Raw genomic sequence first — 27,296 nt, forward strand, 5'->3', positions numbered from 1 at the left:
TGAAACCACCAGAAAGGTGTTGAGAATAGACAGGTCCAGGATAGGACGCCATGGGTTTTCTTTTCTGGGAACCAGGAAAAGTCTTGAGTAAAAACCTTGTCCCCTTTGTTCTGCTGGGACAGGTTGGATAGCCCTAATACTGAGGAGAGACCGCACTTGTTTTTGGGCCTCCGCCCACTGATTTGGGGGGGAGGTCTGGCCATCTACTTGGGGATGGGAATGAGTGGAAGTGGAATCTGTATCCTAGGGAAGCTATGTTGAAAACCCATTTGTCCTGGTTAGTAAGTTCCCAGTGTTTTGCACGCAGGGCGAGCGTTCCTCCTAAGGGAGCAAGTAGTTGAGCAGGGCTTGGAAGAGTTGAGGATAAGTCATTCTGAGGTTTTCCATACATGGGTGGCTTACTACTCCCCGCAGCTTAGATCTGTGCATAGCCTGAGACTAAAGTCTTGGTGGTCTGCTGCTCCTGGGTTTGGACTGAGAAGGCCTGGAAGGGATTGGAAAAGACCAGTTCTTTGAAGGCCAATGCCTACTGAATCTAGGAGGTTGTACTTGTAAGAAATCCTTAACAGTTTGCTTAGATTTAGCTTTTTCCTCCATCCTTTTGAGGACGACTTCTTTGTCGCCAAAAAGGTGGTCTTGGTTTAAGGGTGCATCAAGTAATTTAGCTTTAACATGATCTGGCAAGTTTTGTTCCTTAAGCCAAGCATGCCTTCCAAGTACAGACTCAGTGACAGCAGCCCTGCAAGATGCTTCTAAAGTATCAAAACCACATTGCAAAGTACGTTTACCAACTTCTTCAGCAGAATGCATTGACTCTTGTAAATCTTTCTGTTCAGCACAGTCAGGAATCAACATAATTTTCTGTTTAAGTAGTCCCATAATATGCTGCAGATACTTTAACATATGAAACTTGCAATTTAAAGACCTGATGGCCAAAGAAGCAGAAGTGTATACCTTCTTACCCCATCTGTCTAAAGCTCTAGAGTCCCTATCAGGAGGGGTAGGATTTTTGGCAGTAGTAGCCTTAATGCCTTTTGGTCCTTGGGGAAATGGTCTCTGGATCCGTGGTAGGATTCTTGAAGAGGAATTTGTGAGTGCCAGGTACTCTGTAGTACCTGTTAGGTTTCCTGGGAGCTGGAGACAAAGTGTCTAGGGTAAGGCTGGATTCCAAGAAAACATCATCTACAATCTCCAGAACAGGAAGGATAGCTAGAGGCCTATGTTAAGGCAGGAGTAAAAATTCCCTAAGTCTCTTTTTGGACTCAGAATAGTCCTGGCGTTCCCGGCGGAAATGCTCCCTAAGGGTATGCAAGGTTTCACCAATAGAAATATCCTCTGGAGGGGAAGCAGAGGGAATGGAATCCTCATAAGTAGATAAGGGTAAATCCTGGTAGTTAGAAGGAACAGAGATATAAGATTCCTGATCAGAAGAATCAGAAAGAAAATCAGTACTAGGTCTCTCAGAGGGGGAAGGCTGGTTTCCCCTAATTAAGGTAATAAGGTCTGCACTAATTCTAATCATTTGTTTTTGAGACATATGGGTCTAGGCGTAGTGAGACCTTTAGGCCTGAGGAATTCGGTACTCTTAGCCTGAAACAAAGTCGTTGGTCTAATATGAAAATCAGTAGGCCTGAATACACCCTCAGAAGCCGGTGCCTGCACAGCGGCTCCAGACCAATCCAAGCTAGAGACATCTATAGTCGAGGAAGCATCTCGCTGCATACCGGACTCCGAATGGGTCTCAGTAGAGGCCTACAAATCTGCAGAAGTGGGTATCGGGGCTGCAGAAGAGCCTCACTGAGTAGCAACGGAAACGTTGTTGGCAGTTTTGTACCTACGCGGTCTGCCTTTGTCTTTATCCTTACTTTTTTCGGTAGATCGGAAGTCAGATGGCTTAACAAAATCATTTCGGAGTACGGAAATTGAGAACGAAAGTATTTAGCTACAAAAATAGCCTGACGCGGAATAGTTCGGGCGTTGAACAAGACACAAAACCGACAAAGGGGGATGTTGTGGTCTGGGCCTAAACAGGTGACACAATAAGAATGAAAATCTCTATGAGGTATATAAGACAATTGTTAATTTTTTCTCACATCGGTTAAAACAAGACAAAAGAATGCCCAATGGGGTACTTATCTTTTTGAAACTTCAGGTCTGAAACTCGAAAATGAAAATTTCAGGAGTCAGATGACCGGCACTTGCGAACTGCTTCTGCTTTGGGCACCGCACGGCAAAGAAAGGCTGATTTAATGGCATCGGCTACATGTTTTACACCCCTAACATCCTGACGTCATGAAAGAAGCAACAGCAATCGATGCAGAAATCCGAAGACTTTGGTATTCAGGCCGGCTGAGGACTACCTGCAGGCAGATAACCCAAATGTGATGACTGTAACAGTGAAACACGAAGAACATGCTGCTGCATTTGGTGTTTAACAAGCAAAAAGATCATAACACAGTTGGCCCCAGCGGTGAAAACACCTTTTGACTGAGGGACCACTCGTGTGGCAAAAAGATGGAGCTGCTCAAGCTGTCCACTAAAACACTGCAGGTCCAATTATCTTCCCTGAAATGTGCACTGCTAAAAGAAAGCATCACCTATTGCCAAACCCTCCTGGTTTCTCAACATAGCAGATAAGACCTGGTTGCCACTTGCCTGCTGATGTACCAAACACTCCTGACATGTTGTTGGTTTGGGTAGATATCACTTCTTGATGGAGGGGGTCTTGAAAGGCTTGCACCTCTAGGGAGGACTGCCCACATGTCTAGAATGTTGACTTGTCTCAGAAGGAGACCATTTGCCTTTGATGGTCTTTCCCTAGTAGGGAAGCATCCACAAGCATCCACACTGGCTTTGGGTTGGGGAAAAAGCTAACAGGCCACCATACAGCATCACAGGGGAAAATATTTATTGGACGTACTGGAAAATAGATATTGGCTGTTGGCTGATAGATTACTGTACTGCTAAGGTCTACTATGGCAATCTGATGTGATGGACTCTGCTATCAAACCCAGTAAACAAAGGACCATTCTCACCACTGGTTACTGGGATGAAAGAATGATTCTGTGTATGGCTGAAGTGTTGACAACCTCCTCTCTGGAAGTTTTCCAGACTGATGAATTGTGTTCAAGTATACTCCTATGAAGTCTATTTGTACTGGAAGAAACTTGAACTTCTCCAAATTGACACTGATGCCAAACATCAAGCAAACTTTAAGCACATTCCTAGTAGGGGTGGAAATGATCCAGTAGTCCAGACATGGGAAAAAGTACAGTTGTGTACAGTTACCATAAATGTAGATGTTAGAGTGTATTCACTGTTGCAGTCATTACATTTGGGTAATCCTGCTGGCAGGTTGCCCTCAGCCGGCCTGAATTCCAAAGTCTTGGGTCCTGCGTCGGCTGCTGTCGCCCCTTCCCTGACGTCAGGGGTGTAAAAAGAAGCAGTCAACGCCATTTTCTTCAGTTTTTCTTGCCCCAGAGGTCCGGTGCCCCCCAAAAGGGTAGCCAAAATTTATATATATATATATATATATATATATATATATATATATATATATATATACATGCACCAATATAAACTTTACCTACATCTACCAGCAAATACACTATATAGGTTGTATAAATCAGAGAAGGAAAGAAAAGATCCAGCAGAAAAAAGGGGGATTGCGGGTGGGTAACCTGGACTGCAACAGTGAATACACTCCAACATCTACATTTATAAGTGTACACAACTGTACTATGTTCTTCGTGTTTCACTGTTGCGGTCATTACATTTAGGTAGAGTCCCAAAGCTATGGTTGGGAGGCTGGAGCTAAACAGCATTAGGAGCGGCTAGGAGGCCCTGCAGAACTGCAGTGGCAAAGCCTGCCCTGGATTTAGAGTACAGTGGCAGATGATAGTGCTTTGTAAAGGTGTGCACTGAACTCCAAGTCGCAGCCTCTAAAATGTCTTTGGTTGGTACTCCCCTGAGAAAGGCTGCTGAAGTGGCTGCAGCTCTGGTTGAATGTGGCCTAATGCCCTTAGGCACTGGCTTGTCATGGTGTAAATAGCAGAAACGAATGCAGTGGCCTATCAACTTTGAAATAGTCTGCTTTGAGATATCCTTTACTTGTGATCCTGCAGCATATGCCACTAGTAATTGCTCTGTCTTTCAGAAAACTTTGGTTCTGTCCAAGTAGAATCTCAGCTGTCTGTGTACGTCCAAAGAATGCAGAATTCTCTCCCACTTGTTCTGTGCGTTTGGATAAAAAGTTGGCAGATGAATAGTTTGGTTAAGAGCCACACTGGACATCACCTTAGGCATAAATGTTGGGTTTGTCCTCAGAGAGATGCTGTCTGGATAAAAAATGATAAAAGGTTCCACAGCCATGAGTGCCTGTAGCTCTGAAACCCGTCTTGCAGAAGTTATTGCTAAGAGCAGAGCTGTTTTCCAAGATAAAAACTTTATATCAGCAGTAGCAGCTGACTCAAAAGGAGGCAGGGTGAGTTTTTCCAAGACACAGCTGAGGTCCCATGCCGGTATTGGTAATCTCCTTGGAGGCCTTACATTTTTTGGCTCCTCTGAGGTACTGCTTTAATAAAGGATGAGAAAAGACTGGTGGCTCTGTATTGTAATGAGCCGAAATGGCAGAGGCATGAATTTTAGTTGATGAAAAAGATAGGCCTTTGTCCAGCATCTCAGTTAAATACTGCAAAATTTGAAGAATATTTGGTACAGCTGTATCAGTTCCTTGTGCCTGGTTCCAAGCACAAAATCTCTTCCATTTTCCAGCATAAGATTTCCTAGTACTAGGCCTTCTGGCTTCCAAAATTACATCCATCACAGCTTTACTGAGAGGTGTGGTTTGTATGACTACATTATCCGCCATGCTGCCAGGTTTATGCACTGAGTTGGCTGTGCAGGATCCGATTGCTTTGCTGGGACAGTAGATGAGGTACTTGAGGTAAGGTCCAAGCTGGGCATCGAGACAAGTTCCTTACGATTGGATACCAGTACTGGCAGGGCCAGTGCTGGGGCAATCAGTATCATCTTTGGCTTCTCCTGTCTGACCTTTAGGAGTACCTTGGGGAGAAGAGTCAATGGAGGAAATGCATATACTGATAGGTTTTTCCAGCTGAAAGACAAGGTGTCCACTTTCAATACTTGTCTTGTGATAAGTCCTTGTGCAGAATCTTTTTAGTTGGCAGTTGTGGGGGAAGCAAATAGATCTATGTCCAGGCATCCCCATTTCTCTGTTATCATGCTGAAGACTTGTGGATCCAGCTGCCACTCGTGGGGATCCATGAGGTTTCTGCTTAGTTCGTCTGCCAGAGTGTTTTCCTTTCCTGGCAGGAATTGTGCCTGCAGATGTACTTGGTAAGTCAATGCTGTGTCCCACAAAGCCATGGTTAGTCTGAAAAGGGGGTAAGAATGTGTGCCCCCCTGTTTGTTCATATACCACATGACCGTGGTGTTGTCTGTCTATCAGTAGTTGTCCCGGATGAAGTTGGTCCTTGAAGGCTGTCAGGGCATTTTGAACAGCTAGCATCTCTTTTTGATTGATATGCAGATGCATTTGGTTTGAGGACCATGTGCCCTGAATGCACCTTCCTGCGATGTGGGCCCCCCAGGCATAATCTGATGCATCCGTTGTTAGTGTCTGCCTGGCTGGGGGTAATGGGAATGGCTGTCCCTTGTTCTGGTGACAAGCCTTCGCCCACCATCGAAACTCCTGTAGTAGGCAGGGAATGAGAGTAATCATTGTTTCCAGGCTGTGGCAATGTTGAGTCCAAACACTTTTTAGATACCAATGAAGTTTCCTCATATGCAGTCTTGCATATGGTATTAGTAGGATGCAGGATGACATGAAGCCCAAAGCCTGCAGAATTTTTCTTGCTTATAACTGGGCCTTTGTTGCCAACATTTTGAAATAGGTAGTCAGTTGCCTTTGTTTGTGTGATGCAAGTTAAGCCATCTGGGCAGTTGTACTTCAGCTTGCAGCCAGGAATATTATCTCGAGAGGGTTCTAGTTTTGATTTCTTTTCATTGACTGTGTACCCTAGGCATGTTAGAAGTCTTTTCACAAACGGCAGATGCTGTAGTAGAATGTCCTTGTTCTCTGCCTGAATTGGACAGTCGTCCAAGTAAGGATATATTTGTATTCCTCTTTGTCTGCAGAATGCAATTACTGGTGCCAGGCACTTTGTAAAGATCCTGGGCGCAGTAGATAAACCAAAGGGCAGTCCAGAGAATTGGTAATGCATTGAGCCTGCCTTGAATCTGAGGTATCTTCTGCATGACTGTCTGATAAGGACATGCAGGTATGCCTCTTTTAGGTCTAAAGTCACAAGCCAAACATTCTTGCCCAGCATGGGCAGAAGCTGCTGCAAAGTCAACATTTTGAATTTTGGTATATCCAGGAATGTGTTCAGAATAGATAGGTCCAGTATTGGTCTCCAGGCCTTGTCTTTTCTGGGTACCAGGAACAGTCAAGTAAAATCCTTGTCCCTGCTCTTGCTCTGGTACTTGTTGAATGGCCCCCATGTCCATGAGGGATGAGACTTGTTTTTGCACCTCTGCCCATTGATTTTTTGGCAGATCTGGCCAGCCGTTTGCCTTTGCCAGTGTATGGAAATGGAACTTGTAGCCTTGTGACACTATATTTAGAACCCACTTGTCCTGGGTTAAAGTGCCAATTTTGAGGAAAAAAGTGCTAATTTTCCCCTTAAGGGTGCTGCCAGGAGAAAAGTGCTTGGTGCAGGCAGGGGGAAGTCATTGGGACTGTTTCCCATATGGTTGTGTTGTCTTCTCCAACTTTGGAGGTAGAAGCACCCCATTGCTTTGACCTGTATGAATCTTGCGCCTGGGATCTGCCTCTAGGGTGTCTGGATCTGCCCCTCTGAGATCTGTCTGACACAGGAAAGGACCAATTCTTTGTAAGCCAGTGTCTACTAAACTTAAGTGGCTGTACTTGTAAAAAATCTTTGACAATTTGCATAGATTTAGCTTTGCCCTCCATTTTCTTTAATACCTCTTCTGCCTTAACCCCAAACAAAGACTCATGCAGTAGAGGTGCATCTAATAATTTAACATTGACATGATCAGGCAGATTTTGTTCCTTTAACCAAGCATGCCTCCTAATTACAGAACCCGTAACTGCGGCCCTGCAGGAGGCCTCCAAAGAATCAAAACCACATTATAAAGTATGTTTTCCAACTTGTTCAGCTGCATGCAATAAATCCTGCATTTCCTTGTTTTCTGCACATTCAGAGTTTAACAACATTTTCTGTTTAAGCAATGCCATGACATGTTGCTATTTGAGCATATGAAACTAACAGTTTAAGGCTCTTATAGCCAAGGTAGCAGATGTGTAAACCTTTTTATCCCCCATCTATCCAGTGCTCTAGAATCCCTGTCAGAGGGGGTAGGGTTTTTTGCAGCGGAAGCCTCAATTCCTTTGGGACCCTGTGAAATAGTTTCTGGGTCTGCAGCAGGGTTTTTAAAAATGAATTTATGAGTGTCAAGAACCCTGTAATATATGTCTGGCTTAGCAGGAGCTGGAGGTAAGGAGTCAGGGGTCAGACTAGACTCCGAAGACACATCATCTACAATGTCTAACACAGGTGGAATGGCTAGAGGCCTGTGTTGAGGTAGTAAAAGGAAATCCCTGAGCCTCTTTTTAGATTCTGTAAAATCTTGGCTCTCCCAGTGGAAATGCTCCCTCATGGTATGCAAGGTTTCCCCAAAAGAATAGTCCTCTGGAGGAAAAGCTGAAGGTATAGATTCTTCAGCATTGGAATCCTCATAGGGGGGAAGAGAATATTCCTGATCACAAGAGGAATCAGAAGAAATGGAAACCTGATTTGAAGATTCATAGTCAGTCTCTTGCCTAGGCCTATTATCAGGAGGGGGATGGGAACCCCTGATCAAGGTAATCAAGTCTTCCGCCATTTTGAGCATCTGTTTTTTGGGCATAGAGGCCTATCCACGTGGCTCTTGAGTTTGTTTCTTTGCTTTAGAAGGTGCTTTAGTCTTTACCTTTAAAGCTGAAGTCAGTTTAATGTAAAGATGTTTAGGTCTAAATACACACTCAGAAGCCGGTGCCTGCTCAGCGGCTCCGGACCCATCTGAGAGAATAGTGTCCGAGGCTGCAATACCTTGAGTTTCCAGCGGCATAGCCGACTTCACGTGGAAGTCGGTAGCAGCCTGTGACTCTAAAGTAGCGGGAGTCAGGGGCTGCGAAAGCACCTCACTGAGAACTGGTGACTGGCTTAGGAGAAGCTTCGTCGGCGGTTTTGGACCTCGGTTGTTTCTCTCTCTCTTTTTTTCTTTGGGTTTTTTGTGAACTCCTGTAGTCGGATGGCTATCCAACGACATTTCTAGATAATTAAATCGGCGTCCAAAATAGTTTAAAGCAAAATCATACCGACGCTTAATAGTGCGTTGGTTAAATCTAGCACAAAACTGACAACAAGAAACGTTGTGATCAGGGCCTAGGCAAGGAATACAGTAAGAATGAAAGTCCTTATGAGGTATTTGCTTTCCACAAGAAATACAATTAACTTTTTCTGACATCGGTCTGGAGCAAGAAAAAAGTTTTCCCAATGGGGTACTTAGTTTTATTGAAGACTTTGGGTCTGAAACTCTAACACAAAAATCTCAGGAGTCGGCCGACTGGCACTTGCAAACTGCTTCTGCTTCAGGCACCGCGCGGCAAGAAATACTGAAAAAATTTGCTTCGGCTGCTTCTTTTATACCCCTGATGACCTGACGTCAGGGAAGGGGCGACAACAGCCGATGCAAGACCCAAGACTTTGGAATTCAGGCCGGCTGAGGGCAACCTGCCAGCAGGATTACCCAAATGTAATGAGTGCAACAGTGAAACACGAAGAACATCATGGAACTCGCAGTCTGAAGTAAGCTGCTACAACTGCCATGCATTTGAACACCTGAGGGGAGGTCTATGGCGAGGCCAAAGGGCAAGGCTCTGAAATGGAAAGGACTGGCTCCCAGAAAAAAAGAGGAGAAACTTTTGGGATTGCCTGTCCATCCTGACAGACGTGGGAGACTGGACTGAACTGTGACCATCTGAAACTCTGACTCGTGACGTATTGCTTGAGGTGGTTGAGGTCTAAGAATGGCCTGATGTTCCCAGTCTTTTTCTGGCACCAAAGCTCTGGATCCTAGTTGGACTTGTGGGACCTCTTGGCTGACTTGCTTGTTTAAAAACTTTTTGAACTTCTCCGAGTGCTGTTGACCTTTGAGAAGGCGGAACATTTGGTAACTTTTTTTGAATTGGGGGAAGGGACAAAAAGGGAATGTAATTGCCTTTGGTTATTTTCTACTTCACCCATCTGTTGTTTGGCATGGACATCCAGACTTCACGTGCGGGAAGAGATGCCCCCATCCCCCGAAAGCCTCCAGAAAATGGTATTCAGGCAATACTTCAAGAGTGCTGATGAGGCCTCTTGGTGAAGGGACTTGTGAAGCCTTGGTTCTGCGATCCACCTCTGCCGCATAAGCTGACATTCATTATAAGAACTCTCCCCCTTCTGTCTTGGGGGGAGGGGGTGTTGAGACAGAACACTTGGGGTTTACAGAAAGTACAGTTGTGTACCTACCATAAATGCAGATGTTTGAGTGTGTTCACTGTTGCAGTCATTACACTTGGGGTTATCCGCCGGCAGGCTACCCGCAGTCGGCCTGAGTTCCAAAGTCTTGGTCCGGCGTCGGTTGCTGTCACCTCTTCCCTAACGGCAGTGCGCCAGGGGTATAAAAGATGCAACAGACGCCATTTTCTTCAGTTTTTTCCTGCCTCAGATGTCAGGTGTCCCAGATAGGAAGGCTGGAAAAATAAAATTATGCCAAAAAGCATGGATGAACGAATATAAACATTTCCTTCATCTACAAGCAAATACACCACACAGGTTGTATAGAGTTGAGAAGTACAGAGAAGTCCCAGCAAAGGTAAAGGGGGATGGTGGGTGGGTAACCTGGACTGTTAACAGTGAATACACTCTAACATCTACATTTATGGTAGGTACACAACTGTACTATGTTCATCATGTTTCACTGTTGCCGTTATTACACTTCGGTTGAATCCCAAAGCTGAGGTTGGACGGTTGGGTCTAGATTGGATTTGGAGAGGCTACCAGACCCTGCAGGACTGCAGTGGGAAAGCCTTCTCTGGATTTAGAGTAGAGAGGCAAGTGGTAAGTGCTTGGTGAAAGTGTGCACTGAGCTCCAGGTTGCAGCTTCTAAAATGTCTTTGGTTGGTACTCCTCTGAGAAAGGATGCTGAAGTGGCCGTTGCTCTGGTAGAATGTGGCCTAATGACCTTAGGCACTGATTTGCCATGTTGGGCATAACAGAAGCGGATGCAGTGTCCTATCCATTTTGAAACTGTCTGCTTTCTGATCGGTTTTCCTTGTGATCCTGAAGCATAGGCTACAAACAGTTGTTCAGTTTTTCTGAAAGCTTTTGTTTTGTCCAAGTAGAATCGTAGCTGTCTGTGTATACCCAAAGCGTGCAGAAGTCTCTCCCCTTTATTCTGGGGATTTGGGTAGAAAGTTGGTAAATGAATGGTTTGGTTCAGGGCCACATTGGAAACTACTTTTGGCATGAATGTTGGGTTTGTCCTGAGAGAAACCCTGTCCTGGTGAAAAATGATGAAAGGTTCCACAGCCATTAATGCCTGTAACTCTGATGCTCTTCTTGCTTAAGTTATTGCTAGGAGCAGAGCAGTTTTCCATGATAAGAATTTTATATCAGCTGTGCTGGCTGGTTCAAAAGGAGGCAGTGTGAGTTTTTCTAAAACAAAATTGAGATCCCAAGTTGGTACTGGTGCTCTCCTTGGGGGTCTTATGTTTTTTTGCCCCTCTGAGGTACTGTCTTAGTAGAGGATGTGAAAAAATAGGAGGTTCCATATTGTAATGAGCTGAAATGGCAGAGGCATGATTTTAATTGATGGGAAAGACAGGCCTTTGTCCAGCATCTCAGTTAAGTATTATAGAACAACTGGGTCAAGCCCTTGTGCCTGGTTCCAAGCACAGAATCTCTTCCATTTTTCTGCATAAGATTTCCTAGTGCTGGGCCTCCTGGCTTCTAAAATGACATCCATAACAGCTTTAGAGAGAGGTGCAGTCCGAGTGGCTACATTATCTGCCATGCTGCCAGATTTAAGGCTCTGAGTTGACTGCGCAGAATCAGATTGTTTTGCTGAGTCAGAAGATGAGGAATTTGAGGTAAAGGCCAAGCTGGGCCCTGAGACAAGCTCTTTAGGATTGGGTACCAGTGTTGGCGTGGCCAGTCTAGGGCAAGCAGGATCATTTTTGGCCTTTCTTGTATGACTTTTAGGAGCACTTTGGTAAGAAAAGGCATTGGTGGGAAGGCATAGACTGTCAGAGCTTTCCAGCTGAATGATAGAGCATCCACTTTCCATGCTTGAGTGTGATAAGTTCTCGTGCAGAATTTCTGTAGTTGGTAATTGAGAGGGGAGGCAAAAAGATCTATGTCTGGGCGTCCCCATTTCCTTGTTATCATGCTGAACACCTGTGGATTTAGATTCCATTCGTGAGGTTCCATGAGATTTCTGATTAGTTCGTCTGCCAGTGTATTTTTTGTTCCTGGCAGGAATTGTGCCTGCAGATGTACCCGATAGATTAGTGCTGTGTTCCACAAGGTCATGGCTTGCCTGTATAGGGGGTAGGAATGTGAGCCCGTTGCTTACGTACCACATAACTGTGGTATTGTCCGTCTTTATTAGTAGTTGTCCTGGATATAGTAGGTCCTTGAAAGCTGTCAGGGCATTCTGTACTGCTAGCATCTCTTTCTGATTGATGTGAAGATGCATTTGTTCCTTGGGCCACGTGCCCCGAATACATTTCCCTGCCATATATGCCCCCCAGGCATAATCCGATGCATCCGTTGTTGTCTGCCTGGCTGTGGGTAATGTGAAAGGCTGTCCCTTGTTGTGGTAACAGGCCTGTGACCACCATCGAAACTCCTGTTGTAGGCAAGGAATTAAAGTTATGATTGTCTCCAGGCTGTGACAATGTTGAGTCCAAACACTTTTTAGATACCGTTGTAGTTACCTCATATGCAGTCTTGCATATGAAATTAGTAGAATGCAGGACGCCATGAAGCCCAGGGCCTGCAGAATTTTTCTTGCAGGGAGCTGGGTCTTTGTTGCCATCAGTTGAAAGTACTGAGTCAATTGCCTTTGTTTGTCTGGCATGAGATAAGCGATCTGGGCAGTTGTATTTAAGCTTGCACCCTGGAATATTATCTCTTGAGAGGGCACTAGTTTTGATTTATTTTCGTTTACTGTGCACCCTAGGCAAATTAGTAATCTTTTTACAAACGCCAGATGCTTTAGTAGAACGACCTTGCTCCCTGCTTGAGTAAGGCAGTCGTCCAAGTAGGGATATATTTGAATTCCTTTTTGTCTGCAAAATGCAATTACTGGTGCCAGGCATTTTGTGAATACCCTGGGAGCAGTAGATAAGCCAAAGGGCAGTGCAGAGAATTGGTAATGCATTGAGCCTGCTATGAATCTGAGGGATCTTCTGCAAGCTTGTCTGATTGGGACAAGCAGGTATGCCTCCTTGAGGACCAGAGTAACTAGCCAAGTCTTCTTGCCCAACATGGGTAGAAGCTGCTGTAGTGTTAACATTTTGAATTTTGGAACATCCAGGAAAGTATTTAGGATTGACAGGTCCAGTATTGGTCTCCAGACTTTGTCCTTTCTGGGTACTAAGAAAAGTCTTAAGTAAAATCCTTGCCCCTGTTCTTGCTGTGGTACTCTTTGAATAGCTCCCATGTCCATGAGAGCAGCAATTTGTTTTAGCGCCTCTGCCCATTGGTTCTGTGGCAAGTGGAACCTGTAACCTTGAGAGACAATATTCAGTACCCATTTGTCCTGGGTGATTATGTGCCAATTCTTTGAGAAAAGTGCTAGCTTTCCCCCTAGGGGTGCTGCCAAAAGGAAAGTGTTTGGCATCTGCAGAGGGAAGTCAGTGGGACTGTTTCCTATAAGGTTGTGATTTGTCTTCCCCTCCTTTAGGGGCTGAAGCACCCCATTGTTTAGGTCTGTAAGAGCCTTGGGGCTGAGATCTGCCTCTTGGGCGTCTGTATCTGCCTCTTTGTGGCCTGTCTGACACTGGAAAGGACCAATTTTTTGAAGGCCAGTTTCTGCTAAACCTGGGTGGTTGAACCTGCAAGAAATCCTTTACTGTTTGCACTGATGTTGCTTTATCCTCCATTTTCTTTAACACCTCTTCTGCCTTAACACCAAACAAAGTATCATGCTGTAGTGGAGCATCCAATAATTTAACTTTAACATGGTCAGGTAAACTTTGTTCTTTCAACCAAGCATGCCTACGAATAACAGAGCCTGCAACTGCGGCTCTACAAGAAGCCTCTAATGAATCAAAACCACATTGTAAAGTATGCTTTCCCACTTGTTGAGCTGCATGCAATAAATCCTGCATTTCCTTACTGTCAGGACTTTGAGATTGAAACCATTTTCTGCTTTAACAATGACGAGATAATGTTGATATTTAAGCATGTGAAACCGGCAATTTAAAGCCCTTACAGCTAAAGTAGCAGAAGTGTAAACTTTTTCCCCCCATCTGTCCAGAGCTCCGGAATCTCTATCCGAGGGGGCAGGATTTTTAGCCGTGGAAGCCTTAACCCCTTTAGGACCCTGAGAAATTGTTTCTGGATCTGCAGCAGGGTTTTTGTAAAGAAATTTATGAGAGTCAGGGACCCTGTAGTACTTGTCTGGCTTGACTGGTGCTGGGAGTAAAGAATCAGGAGTCAGACTGGATTCAGAAAAAACATCATCAACAATATCAAGCACAGGGGAAATAGCCAGGGGCCTGTGCTGGGGCAATAAAAGAAAGTCTCTGAGCCTTTTCTTGTATTCTGAATAATCCTGGCTCTCCCAATGGAAATGCTCCCTCATGGTGTGCAGGGTTTCACTAAAAGAATAATCCTCAGGCGGAGAGGCTGAAGGTATAGACTCTTCTGCATCAGAGTCCTCATAGGGAGGGAGAGAGTATCCCTGGTCAAAAGAGGAATCAGAGGAAATGGAAACCTGGTCAGAGGAATCATAGGAGGAACTAAAAGTATGGACCTAGACACTTATGGAGAGTCCTAGAAAGTAAAGTTTTTGGTGGAGAAGCACAAATATACAGGTCTGTCTATATGAATAAGGAAATGTCTGTATTCTAGGCTGAGAGGATCTTGCCCCTGAAACCAAAACTTTTCAAAAGTGTGTTTTTCCTGGTGGCAAACAGTTCCATCTGTGGGATCCCCCATTCCTCAGCTATGCTGCTGAGAGTGATCTCCCGATGCAGCCTCCATAAGTGAGTGTCTACAGGCTTCCGTTGATTCTGTCTGCCTGTTGGTAGAGCCACCCAGGAAGTACTGAGCCAACACGTGCCATTACATAGAGAACACTATGACGTGCACCCCCCATAACTATGCAATAGGGTAGGCAGGAATGGGTTTCCCATTTGTTTTTGCATCACAGGTCTGTATCATGATCTGTATCCAGGGCTAGAACCCCTGGTTTTAATTTCTCTCAGAGTGCTAGTAAAGCACCATGTGCTGTCGGAAGCTCGTTCTAATTTATCTGCTTCTTGACTACCATTAGGCCTGCAACTGTTTGAAGAGCACCCCTCAAGCCATCTCCGAAGCATCCATAGTGGAGTTTGTTGCAAAACAGAATGGTAGGCCTTGGTTCATGGAGCAGGCCTTGGAACACCATGTAGAAACACCTTTTAGGCCTGGTGTCAGACTTATTTTGGCTGATGATGCTTGTGTATGCAGGCCCTACACATTTTAGAGGCAGCACTGTAACTGCTTCATGTGCAGCCTTGCCTGGGAAAGCACAGGAATGAAGACTGCAATGAAACCCACTGAGAGTAGAAACCTCTTTGGCTGTTAGAAGATTGCTGTTCAAAGGGTTTTTGAAGGCACTTGGTCAGGAAGAATACCCTGTCTTTAGAAGGGTAGAGACCAGCAAGACTCCTCTCCACCCACCCACCCAGAACTGTATTCTGGTTCTGATAAGAGTTTGGGATTACTGATGTAATCTCAGGAAAGTGAATGTGGACTGGGTGGACACAGAGTCTGTGAAGAGTGGTGGTAGGTTTGTGAGCAGGAGGAGGCTCCCCTCCAGGTAGGGTAAATCTGTAGCCTTTGTTCTCATCAGAAGGCAATGAAGAGAGGGCTAAAAGTTTTAGACTACCATGGAAGCATCAGAGTATACAAAGGGAAAACCTAAAACTGTAAAGGTTTGGGACTATTAAAAGGCTGAAGAATCCTCAGCTTGATACTACTATGGGAATATGCAAGAAGGTATTCTTTAAAACTGATGTCCCCATCAAAGTCCTAGGGAAAAACATGGACAGGAGTTAGAGAAGAGTCAGCATCCTGAATATGGGGCCTTGCAAGAATAAGCAGAGGGCCCTGAGCAGTGTAGAGAAAATAGTCCCTTTCTATTTGATGTAGAGGGGCTGCTTCCATTGAGGCCTGTACACATAGTAATCCCATATGTGAAGGCCTCTGATTTCATGGGATGGTGAGAAAACCTGGGAAGCCTGGCTGCATTGTGGGTGTGTAACTTAGAAGTGATGTCCCTCCTGAAAAGGATAAGCAGAATTCATTGGTCCAAAGAAAATAGAGAATAGTTTCTCTGAATAGAAACCCTTTTTTCTTCAGGTCTGGGGACAAGATTGGGAGGGGAGGGAGGAGAACTTGCCATAAAGAAGAAATATTGCAGCAGCTCCCTATCAGGGACCGGAGTGGTGGGAGTCCCTGGTATTGGGGGTGGAGGTCCTTGCCTGGATTCCTTTCGTTGAGTGTGGCCCCCCTTCTCTGTGGCCTTTTCTTGACCTGCTTTGGGTTAAGGAGGAAGGAACCAGAGCTTAGTTGGATAGCTTCTACTGAAATGAGGTGGCTATATCTGCAAGAAACCTTTGGCTGTCAGCATAGACTTAATTCTGATCTCCATTTTTTTTTTGAGGACAGCTTGTGCCTTAGGGACAAAGAGAAACTCCTTATCCAGATTTAACCTGCTGCAGGACAACTTGCTCCCTTAGCCATGAGTGCCTCCTAATGATAGACCCAGTAGCTGTGCCCCTGCTGGCAGCCTCCAAGGCATCAAATCTACAGTGTAAGAAGTGCTTGACCACTTGCGAGGTGAAACTGCAAATGTCTAGTAATTCTTTATATAAAACTCTTATTTTCAATAGCCAACAGCTTTTGTCTCATCTGTTCCAGTAATGTTCCCTGGTGTTTTATTATGTGAAATTGGCAGTTCAGTGCTCTCATAAATAAGTTTGGCAAAATGGTATACACCTCTGCCACTCTATCAATGGCTATGCTCTCTATCATTGGGTAGGAGATTTCTGGATGTGCTGGCTCTGGCACCCTGTGGACCAGAACAAAAACCTTTGGGTCTGCTGAAGGGTTCTTAAAGAGGTGCTTATGTGAATCCATAACCCTGTAGAATCTGTCAGGTTTCCTGGGTGCAGGAGGAAGGGAGTCTGGAGGATTTTTGCAAATCATCAAGCACCTCCAGCAAGAGCGCCTTCTGTGTGGAGTTTGCATGCCCTCCCCGTGGTCGAGTGGCGTTCGAAAGACATGAGTAGAATGGGCGAGCCTTCGCTGAAGGTTGGGTGTCGGGCTGGCACCTCGGCACTTGTAAAAAATCTACTGCCAATCATTAGCGGACCGGAGTTCTGCTGTGGCGACCCCAAACCAGGAAAAGCCAAAAGATGATCATTCAAGCACCTCCAAAATAGGGGGAACTGACAGGGGTTTAAGTTCTGGTAGGTGGAGTAATTCTCTGACCCTTTTCTTAGCTTGGGGATAGTCCTGCCCTTCCCAATGAAAATGATCCGCAAGGTATGTAAGGTTTCCCCTAGGGACAGATCTTCAGGAGGGGAGACAGAAGGCAAATTTTCCTCTGAATTAGACTCCTCAAAGGAAACCAAAGAGGCATCATCCTCAAAGACTGAGACCTCCTGGTCACAATCCTGCCTGGTCTCAGAAGGATCAGTAATAACCCCCTGGGAATGGATCTAGTTTCCTTTTTTCTGAGAGAGGTACAGGGGGAGAATATCTGCCACTAACCAAGGAAAGCAGATTCTCTGCCAATTTAACCAAGTCCTGTTTAGAGGCCTGAGGGTGGGAGCTGGCAGGACTGGAATGAAAAGATGACTTTCTAGGAATACTTTTTTGTTTAGGTTTTGGGACGAAGTGGGGGTGGACACCAGAAGACCTTAGGGCTTTTGTGGAAGTGCTATGTTCACCAGAAACAGAGGTGTGCAAAGTGGTCTCTGACCCGACCAATGAACACTGAACAACAACTGGTGAAGATGTTGAGGGGACAATGGCATACTGGACTCCGAAAGGGTCTCAGAGGCCTTCTCTACTACTGCAGTCAAGGGAGGGGGCTGGGAAGGCACCTCACTGACTTCCACGATAACCAGTCTTGAAGGGCTAGAAGATGGCAAACAGGTGTCTTCAGTAGGCATGAGATTGGGCCGTTTGAGCTTAGGAACATCAACGTCGGGATGAGAAACGGACGCCATACCACAAGACTCGATAAGCCTAGCTAAATGTCTGCCCTATGTCGAATAGTTCTGAAACTGGTGCAGAAAAAACAGTTAAGGATGTTGTTGTATGGGCCCAAACAGGCTACACAAAGGGAGTGGAAGTCTCGGTGTGGGATTTTGTTTTCCACAATGGAGATGGTTGTTAACTTTGACGGACAGTAAATGGAAAGAATTCCCCAATGGAGTACTTGACTTTCTGAAGATTCTATTCTGGCGTGACACATACTGGATTGTCTGCTTTGGGCTCCGATGGTAAGAAGTGAAGTCATGACCTTGGCGGACTCCGCTTATACCCCAGTTGACTGACGTCAGGAAAGGACATCCGCTGGCCATAGGAGGAGGAAAAATTTTTACTCTGACGGTCGGGCCGGCCAAGGGCTTCCACAGCAGAAAATCTCAAGTCAGGACTGCAACAGTGAAACACGAAGAACATCTAAAGATGGCATATGCAAATGTCCTTCTTATACTGCAGGCATGTTGACATTCAAACGAGATGGCACCTACCTAGCAGAGAGAAGAAAAGGTGAAAGTCTGGAAATTGGGGTCAGACCACAGGTCTTTCGAGGCAAGAGTAGCAACAATGCAGCAGTGAACAATACAATAAAACAACTTATTTAAGTTCTCTAAACTTATGTGCCACATATCTGTTCATCCAGTTTCATTCAGGTTGTTAAACTTCAAATCCTTAAAACAAATGAATTACCAGAAAAGCATTATACTAACCCATGCCCCCCTCCCCCACCAATGACCTATGTATTCATATTCCCTCTCCTAAAGAACTTGCCTCTTGCCCAAGGATGGTTATTCCTTAATTTACACATCTGTACTTCTAAGCTCATCTTCAGTTTCCCATTATCTAGCCTCCCTCAATGACATCCAAATTAAACCAGTTTCAGAGTTTAGCATTCTCATTCTATCTTCACATCTACATTAAAAAAAAAAAAAAAAAAAAAAAGAGCACCACAACCTAACAAACATTTTCCTCATTTTCAATTTGAGCAAAACCTCATGGACACTATGCTATAATGCTCTGTAATAAACTAGACACTGAAAACAAATGGACTTCCCACACTGATTCTTCGAGTTACTCCAATTTGTACCCAAGGAATTTTAGCACACAGCCGCTGTACCATTAACCATTCCTATCTGCCCTCAAACCTAGACATACCTACAGATATGACTTATGCAATGTTCTCTTTTACTGAAATTTGTAAAAGCTGCATCTGCTTGAAATAATTACAAGAGAGATACATTGGCCCATGTAAAAGTAGCAATGAAACTATGGAGAAACAAACAGTTGGCTAACAATGCAACGAAAATCATTGTGGCTTTCAACATGCACTTATTAGATATTCAGCTACTAATTCTACTGTCTGGTAATTAGCACAAAGGATTTAGGTTATCAACTGTTATGAGCTGCTTTTGTAAGCAAGGGAGTGATCCTATCAGCCTACATTAGCCTTCTGTGTGACCCTGGACACGTCACTTAACCAGAGAGTACTATACTCTGGGGCAAGTGGGAAACTGTGCTAGCCTTCCCTCAACAGTATCCTGGATGGCCTGCTAAATAAATAGCTATGAATCTATGAACCTACAAGCAGTCTATGACCTGCACATGCAATCAGGAAAATACACATTCTAAGTCTCTAAACCACTGCACAACCAAGGGTGAGCTTTCACTACATTCATCTGAAGGGTCTCATTTGTCTGTCTGTGGAGTAATGACATAACCATAAAGCTGCATTTGCTGTGGGCCTCCCATCAACAGGACCACACATGGTCTATTACAAAAGCCCTTAAATTACAAAGGTTAAGAAATTCATGTCAATACGACAGCATCTGTGCTTAAGGCAAGAGTTAAGCTTCTAGCATCCTCCTACAGACTTATCAGCCACCCCTGGCATAGATCAACAAAGAAACCTCTCCACTGGTTCAGTGCCCTTTTAGCATTCAGAAACCAAGTTACCTTAACTCACTTGTAAGAAAATAAAATATACTTCTCATGTGATTAAATCTTCACAGAAAGCATGACTGTACCTTCCTGTACTGTACGGTTCAATAAAAACGTCAGAGACCAATACTGTCCAAATGGAAGTCAAGAAAAAACAGGTAGGCTACACTAGCATCCAACCAAAACCACAGAAATACACTTCTTTACTACAGAAAGCTGCAGAAAATGTGCATCTTAAAAAGTATTGTACTCTTGTCACATGTTTTAAAGAAGACCATAAAACTAGCATTAATACACAAATCTATCAGTAAAACAAAAAGTCTGTCAGGAATTTGAATAGTTAACATTTTTGTGAACATTCCACTACAATATTATCAATGGCAAAGATAAAAGTTATTCAATATTAAACCAAAGCAAAAACAGCTGCCTCTAACAGTATTTCCAACCACTCTTACGACACTACAAAAACAGATTCACATGCTAACTGGGTACGATAGTTTATATAACCTACCTTGCAATTTCCGTTTATCCGCCATAACTCCTCCACTACAAGCGGGTTCTCCTCATACTGCAATAATGGCAGGTTCTGTAGAGAAAAAGCAGGCATGAATGCTTAAAGCAGGTTATCAGTGTCATAATTACCACATGTCAACATCTCAGAAGCAGTGTAAGACCAATGACAAACAATCCCATCATCTCAACAGTCTCAGTTAAGTTCTACTATATATAACAGCAACAGGTCACATCTCAGCTGAAAGATTCAATTATGCACAGGTACAGGATCATCAGTGTCAGTGGCTCAACATGTAGAAAAATCAGAAAACTGTGGGGTATACACCTACAACAGGTGCTTTAATTCATTTTTCCGATACTGATACTGCAAAGCAACATAAATAAGGTGCTATCCTTCGAATGAGATGTTAAACCAAGGCACCATTTGCCTGAGTCAGTCAGTGGTAGTTAAGATGGATGTAAAAGATTCTCATGGCATTCATCAAAAGAAGGAAGGCATATAACAGGGGGTGCTGCATTTCTGGGTATGTCGTCCTTCGGATGAGATGTTAAACAAAGCCCTATATTCATGTGTTGGTGGTAACGAAGTTGGATGTAAAAGACCGCACAGCACCTATCAAAAAGAGGATGGGAAGTTCCCCAATGGCCTGACCAAATTTCTACTACTAGTACAAATACCACTTTGGGTCTCCCCTGAAAAACAGGCTACTAGCCTAACAGGACTTACCCTGCCAACACAGGATAAACAAACTACTAGAGAGAGAGAGACACAAAAATAATTCCCTCACCTTTCTTCCATAACCATCTTAATTATCCCAAAGCAGCACAATCCCATATAATTTGTTACATAATAATTCTTTGTATCTAGACTTGCAGATATTCCCATAGGGTACCAAATAATACTTCTACCACTTCTGTTAATTCTAGCCCATAATTCATATTTAAATGTATTTTTGCAACATATCAATACTTTAAACTTCGTCCAAACTTTAACTCTTTCACAACCAAATCAAAACATATTCTATCATTTCTTCGACTTTACAAATTTTACACATTCTTTCCCTTCTTGTTTATACTGTGTGTTACTGTGTATGTTTGTCCTTTTACTGGTAATTTTTTTCAGTATTAACCAACATAAGGAATTTGATGTTTCCCACATATTTTATCCTTTCTTACCTTCTTTCTTATCTTTCCTTTATCATTCTATCCTGTGCGTCACTCAAATCTTCAAGACTTTATGTAAGAATCTTCCATTATGTGTACTTAGTCATTTTTTTGTTTCTAACTTCATAACTCAGTTTTACTTGCATAGTTATTTTAACATTGTCATATTCACTTTACAATATCTGTCTATACATCTTCAAATGTTTTTTCAAAATGTATTCTATAGTGCCTAAATCCATTCTATCACATGCAATACCCAATGTAAATGCACAGATATGAAACATACTACTGGATTTATTAACCTCAAACATCCAATTTTTTACAATACAATATGCCTCTTAACAGGGTTTAACAGTAACAGTCATACTATATTAAATACTATTTAAATTAGTTAATTTATCATCAAAATGCATATACTCTCCCTTAAATACCCTGAATGTAAGAATGGAGTAAATACGTTTTCTTATTACAAGACATTTGAAATGACTTTCACATGACTACACTATGGGCCCGATTCCAAAAGACATGCTCTCAAAACCCCACCCCCCACCCCATCAAGGTAAACTTAGAAACAACATAAGACACTAATGACAGATTAGTGCATAACACAACTATGTCCTTGTGAAAAATCAAACTTGGTTGGCCCATTATGACAGCTTGCAGCTCTGTGCAAATAGGACAATTAGCAAAACAGTCTTCCAAGTAATGAACCATAAAACAGCCCGACAAGCAGCTGCAAAAAGAAGCAAAGGCATTTTTCAAGAACAAAGTTGAGATCCCGAGGAGGAGAGATTTACTTTTGAGGGGTCGGACATACACTCCTTTCACAACTGCTTGACAACAAAGAGACAAAAAAGGTGGATCCAAGGGCAGACAAGCTGAGATGTCCGCAAGATGCACTTTAGTAGAAATAAGTGACAAACCATCTCTAAGTAGCTCACACATTTCAATACCAGAAAGATTAAAACCCTTTCAGGACCTCTTATTGGATAGCCACCACCTAGAAAGCCTAATTCATTTGTAAATGTAACATTTTCTAGTTGCAGGCCTTCTTGCCTCCTTAAATACGTGCTGTACATGCTCACTGAACAAGTTCCTAAAAGGTATCAAAATCTAGTCAACCAAGTTGTCAGTTGCAACTGCTCTAAGCCGAGGTGTACCATTCACACCTGATGCTATGTGAGTAGATCCAGTCTATGCAGAAGCTTGGGGTAATTGCCACTGGCCACTTCCATTAAAAGGGAGAAAGAATAATGTGTAAGAACTTGCCATAACCTTATCTTCCATGTTGCAGTATTCATAACTGTAGGGAGATTGCTGCCTGCAGCACTGACATCCAGCCAGTATACCAAAGTCTTTGGTCCAGGAGGGTACATGTGACGTCCACTGTCAGAGCCATAAACTGACACAGGGTATAAAAGTGACGTCTGCACATACCCACTTCAGAATGGACTGACACAGTAGTACTTATGGAGGTTTAATGACTGTCAAAATGGGTAGACCCTTGAGACTCGCATGTAGACAAGACACTAGGGTACTTAATAGGCTGTGTATAGTGGAGAAACTGTGAAAAAAGGGTGACTATGCCCCCACAAGTAAGCAAAAGTATGTTAGACAGGTAAGGAAGAGGGGGCAGAAGGGAAGAATTGACTACTGCAACATGGAACTGAAGGACACCTAAGGTTATGGTAAGTTTTTACACAACTATTCTATGTCCTTCTATTCTCATGTTACAGTATTCATTATAGTAGGGAGAGTACCAAAGCTTTTAGGTATGAGCCTGGGTGGAGGAGTGGGGTCCCTGGTCAATGAGACTCTGAAGAACTGATCTTGCAAACCCAGCTCTGCCTCTAGAGACTAGGTCCAGTTTGCAATGTTTGGTAAAGATGTGTACTGAAGCCCAAGTGGCAGCTTCTAAAATTCAGGTGTAATCAACTCCTTTGAAAAAGGCAGCTGAGGAAGCAGCTGCCCTGGTGGAGTGGGATTTGACATGTCCATGTAAAGTCTTCCCATGACAGGAGTAGCATATGCCAATGGACTTAGCGATCCATGATGAAATGGTCTGTTTGGAGACTGCCTTCCCTAGAGCCCTTAGATGGAAGGAGATGAATAGCTGGTCAGACTTTTGAATAGGTCTGGTTTTGTCTAAGTACCTCAGTTGTCTGTGGACATCTAAAGAATGCAGAGCCCTGTCTGAGTGATTTTGAGGAAAAAGGTACAAAAAATAGGCAGGTTAATGGTCTGGTTTAATGAGAGTTCAGTAACCCTCCTTAGGCACGAATGAGGGGTTAGTCCTAAGGGCAACTCTCTCCTTGTGAAAAATTGGGTAAGGAGGGGTAGCCATAAAGGCCTGTATCTCTGATATCCTCCTGGCGGAAGTAAGGGCCACAAGCAGAACTGTTTTCAGGGTGCACAGTTTTAGGGATACTGAATGTGCTTGTTCAAAAGGTGGCAATGTAAGTTTTTCTAACACAAAATTCAGGTCCCAAGAAGGCTTTCTGGGGGGGGGGGTCTAATATGAAGTACCCCTTTCAGGAAAAGCTTAACTTCCAATCTTGAAGCCAAAGGTGGTAACATGGGCAGACAATCAGAGATGGCAGACAAATGGACTTTTAAGAGTAAGTTAGTTCTGAGGAAAAGAGCTCAAACAAACAGGAAAGGACCAAGGGTACAGAAGTAGTCATAGGGTCCTGTTTTTTCCTCTGACACCTCCTGGAGAATCTCTTCCATTTAGATACATAACTTCTCCTGGTACTAGGTTTTCTGTCCTCCTGCAGAACACGGAGTACGCCCTCTGGGTATAAGTGTCTAAAGCAGATTACAACCCTATCACCCATAAGGTCAGTTTCAGACTGTTCACCTGAGGGTGTGGTAGAGACACCTGTCCTGTGTGAGCAGATCTATTCAGTGGAGTAACCTGTGATGCTTGCCCTTGGCTAGTAGGTGGAGAACTGGAAACCAATGCTGTCTTGGCCAAAAGGGGGTCACCAACAGGATTCGGGCTTTGTCCCTCTGGATTTTCGGGAGGACTTCCCAAATCAGTGAGAAGGCATAGAGAGATACATTCCCCACCAAGGAAAGGAGAAGGTGACCACTTTCCAAGCATGTGGACGTGGGTCCCTTGTGGCAGAAAGTACAGTTGTGTACACTTACCATAAATGTAGATGTTCGAATGTATTCACTGTTGCAGTCATTACATTTGGGTAATCTGCTTGCAAGTTGCCCTCAGTCGGCCTGATTAACAAAGTCTTGGGTCCTGCTTCGGTTGCTGTCCCTTCTTCCATGACGTCAGATCGTCAGGGGTATAAATACATGCAGCAGACGCCATTACATCAGTTTCTCTTGCACCAGATGTCAGGTGCCCCCTAATGGGGAGCAATCACAAAGGTATACCTTCAACATAAAAGCAAATACACCAAAAAGGCTTTTAAGCATAGTAAAGAAAAGTAGAGGTATAGCCAAAAGAAGTTAGGGGGAAGGAGGGAGGGTTAACCAGGACTGCAACAGTGAATATACTCGAACACCTACATTTACGGTAAGTGCACACAACTGTACTATGTTCTTTGTGTTTCACTGTTGCAGTCATTACATTTGGGCAGATTCCGAAAGCTACGGTTGGGAGGAGGAGTTTAAATAGCATTAGGAGCAGCTATAAGGCCCTGCAAGATTGCAGTGGCAAAGCCAGCTCTGGATTTAGAGAAAATTGGCAAATGGTAATGCTTGGTGAAAGTATGTACAGAACTCCAGGTAGCAGCTTCTAGGAATTCCCTGGTAGGAACGCCTCTGAGAAAGGCTGTAGAAGTAGATGCAGACCTGGTGGAGTGAGGTCTGATCCCCTGGGGGATAGGTTTTCTATGGTCCTTATAGCAGAAAATAATGCAATGGCTTATCCATTTAGAAATGGTCGTTTTGAAACAGCCTTCCTCTCTGCCCCTGCAGCAAATGCTACAAGCAGTTCAGATTTTCTTTGAGGTTTAGTCCTGTCCAAGTAGAATATAAGTTGTCTGTGCACATCCAAGGACTGCAGAATCTGTTCCCCTTTGTTCTGTGGATTTGGAAAGAAGATTGGCAAATGAATGGACTGATTTAGAGCCACAATGGATACCACCACCTTGGGCATGAAGGATGGATTGGTCTTGAGCGACACCCTGTCTGCATGAAAGATAATGAAAGGCTCCACTGCCATAAGGACCTGTAATTTAGATACCCTTCTAGCTGAAGTGATTGCTAAAAGGAAAGCTGTTTTCCAAGAAAGAAATGTTAAGTCTGCAGTAGCAGCTGGCTCGAAAGGAAGGAGAGTGAGTTTCTCCATTACAAAGTTAAGGGCCCAGGCTGGGGTTGGGGCTCTCCTGGGTGGTCTCAAATTGTTGGTCCCTCTGAGGAACTGCTTGAGCAGTGGATGAGAGAAGAGTGGAGGTTCTGTGTTATAATGAGCTTTAATGGCTTAGGCGTTGATTTTAATAGAGGAAAAAGACAGGCCCTTGTGAAGCATCTCAGTTAAGTATTGTAAAATCTGAGGTAAATTGGGCACTGCTGTGCTCATCCCTTGAGAGTGGTTCCAGGCACAGAAGCTTTTTCATTTTTCAGCATAAGATTTTCTAGTACTAGGCCTCCTTGCCTCTAAGATGACATCCATCATAGGTTTGCTGAGGGATGGTAAGGGAGAATTTAAGTAATAAGCCAGGCTGCAAGGTTCAGTGTTGGAAGCTGAGGGTGCAGAATCTGGTTCTCCTGCTGAGACAGCAAGGAAGGAGTCTGAGGCAGGTGCCATGGAGATAATCATGACACACTGCGCAGGAGAGGGTTCCAGTATTGGCGCGGCCAGTCTGGAGCAACCAAATCATCCTTGGTTTGTCCTGTTTGACTTTTAGTGGTATTTGGAGAGCAGTGGCAGAGGGGAGAAGGCATAGACTGACAGGCTTTTCAAGCTGAAGGACAGAGCATCCACTTTCCAGGCTTCTTTGTGGGGAGTCCTTGTGCAAAATTTGTCCAATTGGTAGTTCTAGGGGGAGGCAGACAGGTTTATATCTGGGCTCCCCCATTCGCTTGTCAACATGTTGAAAATCCGTGGTTCCAGTTTCCACTCGTTTGGGTCCATAAAGTTTCTGCTTAGTCCGTCTGCCAGTGTATTTAACTTTCCTAGCAGGAAATGAGCTTGTAGATGCACTTGGTAGCTCAAGGCTGTGTTCCACAACGCCATGGCTAGTCTGCAGAGGGGGTAAGAATGTGTACCCCAACGATTTTTTATGTACCACATAACCCTGGTCTTGTCCATCTTTACCATTATTTGTCCTGGAAGAATGTAGTCCTTGAAGGCTGTCAGAGCATTCTGTACAGCTAACATTTCTTTTTGATTGATATGCAGGTGCATTTGACTTGAGTTACATTTGCCCTGAATGCACTTCCTTGCCAGGTGAGCCCCCCCATGCATAGTCTGATGTATCTGTAGTTAGGGTTTGGGCGGCAGGGGTGGTGTGAAAGGTAGTCCCTTGTTTTAGTGGCAGGCCACTGCCCACCAAAGGAACTCAAGGCGTAGGCAAGGTATGATAGGAATCATTCTTTCTAGGCTGTGAGAATGTTGAGACTCTAGACTTTTTAGATACCACTGTAGTTTCCTCATATGCAGTCTTGCATATGGAATTAGAAGAATGCAGGAGGCCATGAACTCAAAGGCTTGCAGTATTTGTCTTGCAGGTAGCAGGGCTTTTGTGGCCACTTGTTTGAAGTAGGTTGTCAAATGAATTTGCTTTTCTGGCGTGAGGTAAGCCATATGGGAAGTTGTATTCAAGCTTGCTCCCAGGAATATAATTTGTTGACAGGGTACCAGTTGCTATTTATTTTCGTTTATGGTGTACCCCAGACAAGTTACAACCCTTTTTACAAATGTCAGATGACACAAAAGTATGTCCTGGCTTTCTGCCTGACTTAGACAATCGTCCAAGTATAGGTATATTTGAATACTTATTTGTCTGCAAAATGCAATCAGTGGAGCTAGGCACTTTGTGAATAGCCTGGGCACAGTAGATAAGCCAATGGGCAGTGCAGAGAACTGATAGT

The 27,296-nt window shown here is 44.0% G+C and overlaps 1 protein-coding gene across 8 annotated transcripts in view; it reads right to left on the minus strand.

The window, feature by feature from the left end:
- Positions 1–27,296, minus strand: part of CNOT3 (CCR4-NOT transcription complex subunit 3) — a 2,226,181-nt gene that overhangs the window by 1,720,687 nt on the left and 478,198 nt on the right. For 6 of the 8 annotated variants that reach the window (XM_044079494.1, XM_044079487.1, XM_044079515.1 and 3 more), the window contains exon 3: positions 20,074–20,148. In XM_044079494.1, coding sequence (XP_043935429.1) covers positions 20,074–20,098 — 25 coding nt within the window. In that variant the 5' untranslated portion in view covers positions 20,099–20,148. Of the gene's footprint in view, positions 1–20,073; positions 20,149–27,296 lie in introns of those variants that run through there. The other 2 variants (XM_044079500.1, XM_044079522.1) reach the window with 2 other exon arrangements.

This window comes from Protopterus annectens, chromosome 1.part1 (assembly GCF_019279795.1).
Source record: "Protopterus annectens isolate FY-2018-M chromosome 1.part1, PAN1.0, whole genome shotgun sequence".
Classification (NCBI taxonomy): Eukaryota; Metazoa; Chordata; order Ceratodontiformes; family Protopteridae; genus Protopterus; species Protopterus annectens.